The sequence below is a fragment of the Theropithecus gelada genome, unplaced genomic scaffold (assembly GCF_003255815.1).
Source record: "Theropithecus gelada isolate Dixy unplaced genomic scaffold, Tgel_1.0 HiC_scaffold_615, whole genome shotgun sequence".
In the NCBI taxonomy this organism is placed as follows: Eukaryota; Metazoa; Chordata; class Mammalia; order Primates; family Cercopithecidae; genus Theropithecus; species Theropithecus gelada.
Genome location: NW_020262803.1, coordinates 1 through 8,848, shown reverse-complemented (window position 1 = coordinate 8,848; position 8,848 = coordinate 1). Strand labels below are relative to the sequence as shown.

At 45.7% G+C, this 8,848-nt stretch overlaps 1 protein-coding gene across 2 annotated transcripts; it reads left to right on the top strand.

The window, feature by feature from the left end:
* Nucleotides 1-3,450: 3,450 nt before the first annotated feature.
* LOC112617918 (eppin) lies at nt 3,451-8,848 on the top strand. Of its 2 annotated transcripts, none has more exons than XM_025374570.1 (4): nt 3,451-3,604; nt 5,092-5,223; nt 8,007-8,174; nt 8,712-8,848. In XM_025374570.1, the coding sequence occupies exons 1-4, from the start codon at nt 3,514-3,516 to the stop codon at nt 8,720-8,722; spliced, it is 402 nt and encodes a 133-aa protein (XP_025230355.1). In that variant the 5' UTR covers nt 3,451-3,513; the 3' UTR covers nt 8,723-8,848. The 2 variants fall into 2 exon arrangements, with proteins under 2 accessions (XP_025230355.1, XP_025230356.1); XM_025374571.1 differs by having other exon boundaries at nt 7,996-8,174.

Here is an 8,848-nt window from a genome sequence, read left to right as displayed (position 1 = left end):
AGATTGACTTCCAGTTTCACTCGCAGCATTCCAAGATCTTAGCCCTTTGCCAAACAGAACCCTTGCATCTCCCTCCTTTTCCTTCATCTTTGGCTCTTTTGATGCACAATATCCTTCCGTTTTGATTTCATCTTTATGTCCCCTTTATCTCCAACTTCTAGAGCTCCCAGTTGATACCTGTGTCACTCTCAATTGTTTCCAATAAAGAACATGATGTAATCCTGTGCCTCTGAGGCTGAGTAATTGACATCTTTTTGGCACATTACACTTTGCAGAGTAAGGGATCATTGAGGCTTCTGGTGACATCATTCAAGGGAGTGAAGACAATCAGAACTTTGAGAGTTGAGAGCTCCAGCAATATTGTTATTGTTATCTTCTTCTGTTTCCACAAAAGATTGTAAAACCCTTTTTAGGCAAGGACCCAAAGACAATGCCTTAGTTTGGATCCTCTACAAACTAACCCTGGGAAAAGGGCATGGGTGCAGGTAGTTTGTTTGAAAGATTGCCCAAGACATACAAGATGGGGAGTGGGATGAGTAATTCAGGGAAGGGAAGGGAAGAGAGAAGAATCTATTAGGAGCTTGGTACCACTGTGGCTGAATCCTACTGGTGACCTTTTTAAGAATCGCGTAAAGCAGGCTTACAAATTTTCTTTTTAAAAATATTTTATTTTATTTTAATTCTGGGATACATGTGCAGGACCTGCAGGTTTGTTACATAGGTAAGCCTGTGCCATGGTGGTTTGCTGCACCTATCAACCCATCACCTGGGTATTAACCCCGCATGCATTAGCTATTTATCCTGATGCTTTCCCTCCTTCTGCCCCCTCCACAGGCCACAGTATGTGTTGTTCCCCTCCCGATGTCCATGTGTTCTCATTGTTCAGCTCCCACTTACAAGGGAGAACGTGCGGTATTTAGTTTTGTTCCTGCGTTACTTTGCTTAGGATAATGGCTTCCGGCTTCATCCATGTCCCTGCAAAGGACGTGATCTCACTTCTTTTTATGGCTGCATAGTATTCCATGGTATATATGTACCAGATTTTCTTTATGCAGCCTATCGTTGATGGACATTTGGGTTGATTCCATGTTTTCGCTATTGTAAATACTGCTGCAGTGAACAAACTCATGTATGTATCTTTATAAAAGAATGATTTATATTCCTTTGAATGTATACCCAGTAATGGGATTGCTGGGTCAAATGGTATTTCTGGTTCTAGATCTTTCAGGAATTGGCACACTGGGAGCTGCCGATTAAGGCCCCCTTCCCCCAGGGTAGGTACCAGGTAGTCCCACTGATGGCCTCAGGGATCTGGTGTTCCTGACGGGGGAGTCTGGCTGGCTTGTTTCCAGGACTCTCTCTTGGAGTGCTGGGCCACATCGGGGCAGGCAAAGCGCAGAGGTAGGAGCTGCTGAGCAGCAGTTCTTAGTTTTGGTGCCATCAACCGAGCTAGTACTTCCTAAAATGGGACTCTCAGGACTTCTGCCAATCCTGGTACCATTCATCCTGTTGGGGGACATCCAGGAATCTGGGCACTCTGAAGGGATCTTTGGCAGTAAGTACTGGGGACTCAGTCCTTGCAATGGAGGAAGGAAATTCGGTGGGGAGGAAGGAACAAACAACAATTTTGCAGTTGAGCAATTATTTTCTCCACCTCTGCCTGGAATTCCGGGTGGGAAAGATGGGAGCTATTTGGAGTCTCTTGGTAAGAGACTCCCTTGGTGAATATAGGCATCCGAATCTGTGGCAACTGACTCCTTGTTGCCGTTTCAAAAAGTTCTTCCTGGAGGTGCCTGGACCTAGAGCTCATGAAATGAACTGAGAAAGAGTAGTAAGCCCAAGAAAGTCTCCCATAAGAAAAACAGCCTGCTCCCCACAGCACTACCTGTGTCAGCTTCCAAATGTTCTCATTGCCGCCCCCACACCCACACCCACACCTACAGAGGATCCTAGCCCTTGGGGTAAAGAATGGTCTCCAGAAGTCCCTTGGAATGCTGAAATGTGAAGACTCACAATTAGCAGCTAACTGTACTGAGCACTGAAAATTAGTGGTTGAAAGTGAGCACTCAGGAGCCACACATTGTAGGTTCAAATCCTGGCTCCATCCCTGAGTAGCTGTGTGACCTTGGGCAAATTCACATAACCTCCTTGTGCTTCCAATTCTTCTGTTTATAAAATGTGAATATTAAGAGTACTTACCTATAGATTTGTTAAAAAAAAAAAAAGAAAAGAAGAAAATACAAGAAAAAAGAAAAGGAAAGGAAAAGAAAAGAAAAGAAAGAAGAAAAGAAAAGAAAAAGACAAAAAAAGAGAAGAGAAAAGCAAAGAAAAATTCGATTCAGTAGTCTCTTTAGGTGAGATTGTCAAGTTGGTGGCATGGGATTCTTATGGGGGCTCTGTCTCTGATACTAAATTTTGTGACCTCATAGTCACTCTCTGATGATAAGGTTGTCTTTCTCCGGCCTCTGTCTGTCATGTAGGAATATTTGGAGAACAAACTTGGCCCAAAAGGGTAACACCTAGTTAGAAAAGAAAATGGGAATCCTAGGGATAACATTTACTCTGGAAAGAGTGTCTCTCTCCTTCCCAAGACTGGCTGAATTGCCGGTGAAGATTCCGTGGCTGTAGGAACGGAAAGCTGTCCAAGTTCCCCAGCACCTCTTTCCCACAGCTCCTCTCCTAGCCCAGTTAGAGTCCCCAGAGTCTGCTGTGTTACTGAACTTTATTCCACTGTAGTCTCTCAGGCAAATCCCTTCATGACATAGTTCCTCAGCTATGAAGGAGCTTGCATTGATGATAAAGCCTCCCTCTAAGCTCTGATATTCTCTCTTGCTCTTAGAGCAACAAAACTTTGAGAAACATTCTCTGAAGACTCTGCTATCAACCTGATTCCTCCCCTACACCCTGCTCTGTGGCAAATCTTAAGTCTTTGGCTTTAGTCAAAGAATATGAGTGAACCAAAGATAAAATAAAAGACAGAAGGATGGGAAGAAACTGTGGGAGAGGGAGAAAGGAACACAGAGACCATGAGGAAAGAGAAACGGACTTAGGCACAGAGAGGCACAGATAAACAATGAGATACCAAGAGACCGCCAGGGACACATTGTCAGAGACAAGCAGAAGGAGTGCGCTCGTAAGTGCGCACGTACGATGGAAAATGAATGATGAGGACACTCCACCGTTCTCCAAGATAACAAGATGAAGACCCAAGATGATGGCATTCACCGGAAGGCAGCCTGGAAAGTGGGAGACACGCTTTGCCCACTCCCTGAGGTTGACTAGAGCCCTAGCCCAGTGCATCCTAGGGGTGTAAGGATCAAGATCCATTCAATAAGAGACCCTTCCTCCCATGCTGTGAGCTGTGGGTGTCAGTAAGTCCCATTTGTGACCTTGGGAACTTAGTGTTCCCAGAAGAAAGGGGGTGGCCGGCTTGTCTCCAGTTCTTATATCCAAGGTGCAGCAGCTGAGTATTCCAAATTCTGGAACCACCAGAAAGGCTGGCCTCTCTTCAGCATGGGATCTTCGGGACTTTTGAGCCTCCTGGTGCTATTCATCTTCTTAGCGAATGTCCAGGGACCTGGTCTGACTGATTGGTTATTTCCCAGTAAGTATTGGCCTCAGCCCTTACCCTAGAGAGAGGGGAGTCTGCTGGGAGGAAGGAACAGGGAACAACTCTTCAGATCTCGGTTGTTTTCCACCATCTTAGCCCAGGTCCCTGGTTGGGAGAGGAGAGAGATCTTTGTAAGATCCCTCCTGTGGAAGATCCCTTCTGGGAATGCAGTAACCCCGACTTAGGCAATCCCCACTTTCAGCCCCTTTGAAGTGGAGGGCCTTTATCAAGGAGGTGGAGGAGAGTCATAGGATCTAGCTTTCAGGGGAGTCGCTACAGGAATCCGGGAAACCAAGGGACCTTCTCCTTACCCCGTGGGCAAAACAGGCCCCTTCCTTGAGGCATCATCTGTATCCACTCCTGGTTCTTTCAAATGTAGTCCCATAAAGTGTCCCTGTATCCCTAGGGGCTCCCTACTTTGAGATAAAGGACAGCATCCAGAAGTCCCTTTAAACTTCAGACACTAATATTGCATGACTATAATGTAACAATGATCATTGTTATCATTTGCTGAACACTCAGGAAGAAAGGATTTCTGAAAAGGGATTTTAAAACTTCAGAGGGATCTGGAATCAGACTTAGTGGGTTCAAATCTTGGTAGCCCTGTAATCTTGGGCAAGCTCGTTAAATTTCGTGGGCCTCAGTTTCCACATCTGTAACATGGGGATATTAATAGAACTTCCTTCATAGAGCGATTATAAAGATTAAATGAGATCATACACTTAAAATGCTTAGAAGAGTGCTCGGCTTATGGTAAATACTTAGCAAATGTTAGATAATATGACTGCGCATCTGTTACTCGGATGAGGGCTTTATATACTTTGTCTCATTTTTTTCTCACAACTCCGTAAGGTCAAAATGATTTTACAGATGATGAAACCAAGGTTCAGAGAGGGTCAGAATTCAGACCAAGAGTCAGAATTCAAAATCTTAACTGGCTCCGGGGTAAGTGATACTAATTGCTGTTTAATACCACCACCTAGAGGAACTTCCAAACACCGATTCCTCAACAAAGCCAAAAAGACCACATCAGCTTAATTCAGTGGCCCGCAATTGGGAGATTTTGCCTTCCAGGGGAACTTTGTAGTGCCTGGAGACATTTTCCATTGTTACAATCAGGGGGTGCTACTGGTGTCTGATGGGAAGAGGCCTGGGATGCTGCTGAACATCCTACAATCCCCAGTTCAGCCTCCCAAAAAAAGAATTATCCAGCCCAAATATTACTGGTGGTTGAGAAATTCTGCCTTAGATGGGATGGAGCTGGGGGGGGGGGGGGGGGGAAGAGAGGGAGGAGTGGTCAGGGGGAAAGGAGGGTGTATGCAGTAGGGAAGTGAGTGAGGCCACCCTGAGGAAAAGAACTCCTGGGGGCAAGCAAAGTGGAAGCAAACGTCCCTGACTCTCTAGAATTGCCTTGTGTCTGGCAAAGCGGGGAGACACTACGCTCTCTAAGGCACACGGGTGTAAAACTGCTCCTTCCCTAGGGAGATGTCCCACAATCAGAGAAGAATGTGAATTCAGAGAAAGGGATGTGTGTACAAGGCACAGACAATGCCCGGACAACAAGAAGTGCTGTGTCTTCAGCTGCGGAAAAAAATGTTTAGATCTCAAACAAGGTAATATTCAGAGCCGCAGAATAACCAACCCCTCCTCCCCCTGTCCTCACCTTCTGCCGTCCTGGACTGGCTTTGTGCCCTGATCGCTGAGGGCTGGTCTCTGGCAAAACTGCTGGACTTGGGAGACCTGCAATTTAGATTCATTACTGTGCCAAATATGGTGTGTGCCATTAGTAATGACCTTTTCCTATCAGGTGATGCCTGAGACTCAGTTTCCCAAAACAAATGACTGGTGAAGGAGTGGCATTGAATCAGATTCTTTTGGCTATTTGGATACCTGTCACTCTTATAATTTTTTGAGCCCCAGGTGGCCATTGTTGCCCTAACATATACAATATTGTTGCTGCAAGTGATAAATGAAGCAATTTATATTTCCTAACATTTTTGCTATGGAGTGACCACCTCTCTGCCTACACAAATCCAGCTTTGCACCAAAACACCTCTCCTGACTGCTGCACAACAGAGGGCTTTTCCTTTCTGCTGCATCTTAATTTCATGCCCATCTCCCTGGGATGCAAAAAGACTGACTATCGAAGACTGTTTTTATTCATTCAACAAATATTTATTGAGTGCCTCTGAGACCCACAATAGGATTTGATCTGCTCAGTGTGGTCAGGAAGGTTGGGATTGCCTTCTCTGAGAAAGCAAATCTGGAGTTGAGTTGAGAAAGATGGGTAATGTTTTAGGCAAAAAGTGGGTGGAAGGGTTTTCCAGGCACAGGGAGTAGCATGCACAAAGGCTCAATGGTGGGGCCTGGGGAGGCCAGAATGCAGAGTGAGCACGAGCATGGGACAAGGAAAACAGATTCTTGGTGGGCAGTGACCAAACAATTCGGGTATGGTGGACCAGATTAAAGAGTCTGGCCTGGATCGAAGGGCCATGGCAATCCACCGAGGCAGGGCATCACATGACCAGGTTCATACTACATCTATAGAGTTTAAAATAGGAGGAACAGAGTATCTTAAAGGACTTCAAGGTGATAGAAATGGTGACTGGAACTAGAGGTAACTGAGGGGATGAAGAAGAGTAGGACGTGCTCGAAAGGTATGTAGGAGGTAGAGTAAACAGGACTTGACAGAGAAGTAGAGTGGGCAGGTTAGGGGGCTAAGTCACTCATATGCTAGCAGGTAAGGATTCTGAATTCAGACATCCTGAGTTCAACTCCTACCTCCAGTTTTTACCAGTCTTTTTGTCTTGGATAAATTAACAACTTTCCCTCACTGTGCCTCAGTTTCCTGAGATAATAAAAGGATCAGTGTAGAAGGTTATTCTGAGGATCCAATTGATCTGCATGATGTGCTTAGAGCAATGCCTGGCACATAGTATCCACCTGATACCTATTCGCTTATTTGTAATTCTTGGCTAAGGGCTCCTAAATAGCAGAGGTCATGCCTTTTCTCTGTTCCTTGAAGCATTAGGCACATAATAGGTGCTCAATGAATAATTTATTCAGTTTAGATCAGGATACATTTTCTTTTACCCTCAACATTCTATAAGGTTCTGTACTGTGCCAAGCTACCTGTTAGGAACTGGGATGTCAAGATGGAAGCAGACACACTAGAAACTCACTCCCTGCTCGCCAGAAACTCACAGCCTCAGGGATGACACTGAAGATATAAACAAATGAAAAATGAGTGCACAGATTCTGAGGCAAGGTGTGGCAGTGAGGACTGTAGAATGGAGTCAAGGGAGACATCACAACAGTTGATGTGTGAGAAAGGTTTTGAAGGAAGAAGAGGAGTGTCACTGTGAGCAGTGCAAAGGGATGGAGGTATGGGGGTGGCACGGGGTGTTGAATATTGCTGGAGCATGTGGCTGGAAGGGGTTCTGTGTCAGGGGAGGAGGCCAGCGTCACAGTAGGAGCCAGACAATGAAGGGCCCTGTGGGTCATGGGAGGATATTGTCATGAAGTGAAGGTAGGTCTTATCTGTGGAATGACATGATAAGCCTGGTTCTCAGATCCATCAGATCCTTCCCTCTGGTGGGAAGCATGAATGATTGATTGAAAGGGCCAGGACTGGAGGCAGGGGATCAATCTGAGGTTATCTCAACAGTCCAGGCATGAGACAGTCACTGAGGCTTATATTAGAGAGACTGGCAGAGAGGTGAGCTATTAGGAGGTAAAAATCAACAGGACCTAATTGTTTAGCAGTGGAGATTTACCCAAATGGAACTGTGTAAGCATAATTTAGTAGGGACCTGCGTTTGTTTGGTAGAGTTGCTATAACAAAGTACCACTGACTGGGAATCTTAAACAACAGAAATGTATTGTCTCACAATTCCTCAGGCTAGAAGTCTGAGAATATGGTGTCAGCACGGTTGGTTCCTTGTCAGGGTTATGGGGAAGAAGCATGCTCCATTCCTCTCCCCTAGCTTCTGGTGGTTTGCTGGCAATCTTTGGTGTTCTTTGGCTTGTAGACACAGCACCCCAATCTCAGCCTTCACATTCACACGGTGTTCTCCCAGTGTGTTTGCATCTGTCCAAATTAACCTGTTTTTATAAGGACACCAGTCATGTTGGTATAGGGGCCCACCCTATTTTGGTCTGACCTCATTTTAGCTAATGTCACCTGCAATAACTCTATCTCCAGGGATGCAGATGCCCACTCTGGGGTCTCCTTGCACATGTGTGCAATATGTCAGTGGAGCTGTGCTCCTGCCGTGTGATAAGGGAAAAGGAGCCAATTCCGGTTCCATCTATAGTGGTTGCCAGGGAGAATAATAACAACTGTTTATTTCTGGAGTGGGCACACTGAGTTTTCAACTCTGGAGTCTTTCTGCAGATGTATGTGAAATGCCAAATGAAACTGGCCCCTGCCTGGCTTTTTTTATTCGGTGGTGGTATGACAAGAAAAATAATACTTGCTCCACATTTGTCTATGGTGGCTGCCAGGGAAACAATAACAACTTCCAATCCGAAGCCAACTGCCTGAACACCTGCAAGAATAAACGTGAGTCCTAGGGGCCCTGATCTTTCATCCTCTCCAGTCTCATGCTGGGAGGTCTGGGTGTTGACTGGTCCTTTCCAGGACAGCTACATCTTTGGCAGACCTGCTGCTGACAGAACCAGCTCCGATCAAGAGGTAAAAATGTACCTGGCAAAGCGGTAGACAAAGCTACTTTCTGGGAACTGAGGATGAGAAGGGATGTAGAAGTAATCAAGGCTGGCAAGTATGAGGGGAGTTAGGAGGGCTGGAGGAAGGGTGTAGAAGTGGTGAAGTCTCAGAGGTGAATTGCAGAAGAGGCACAGGACGTTAAACCTAGACACGCTGACCAACCAACCCTTCCAAGCCATCAATGTCTCAACATAGCTCTTTGCCAGCAAGTCACTCCTATTTGTTTTTCCTTGAAGGAGATGGAGAGCTCCCCAAAGCAAACCCACTTCTTTTTAGTGTTTTTCTGTGCAAAGATGTATAAGCATAACTTCAAGCTCCAAAGATAAGCTGAACCCAAGATACTCACCTGTTTCTGTCCTACGTTCTCTGCAGGCTTTCCCTGATTGGATAAGGATGGGCTGGAAGAACTACCAGAGTGTGGCTCATGCTCTGAGGACTGTTTGTGTACTTGACTGATGCTCCAGATTGACTTCCAGTTTCACTCGCAGCATTCCAAGATCTTAGCCCTT

Bases quoted from the DNA above. Each gene is read 5' to 3' on its own strand.
- LOC112617918 (XM_025374570.1), top strand. From the start codon at position 3,514: ATGGGATCTTCGGGACTTTTGAGCCTCCTGGTGCTATTCATCTTCTTA. The intron at 3,605-5,091 runs GTAAGTATTGGC...CTCCTTCCCTAG, and splicing joins GACTGATTGGTTATTTCCCA to GGAGATGTCCCACAATCAGA. The intron at 5,224-8,006 runs GTAATATTCAGA...GTCTTTCTGCAG, and splicing joins ATGTTTAGATCTCAAACAAG to ATGTATGTGAAATGCCAAAT.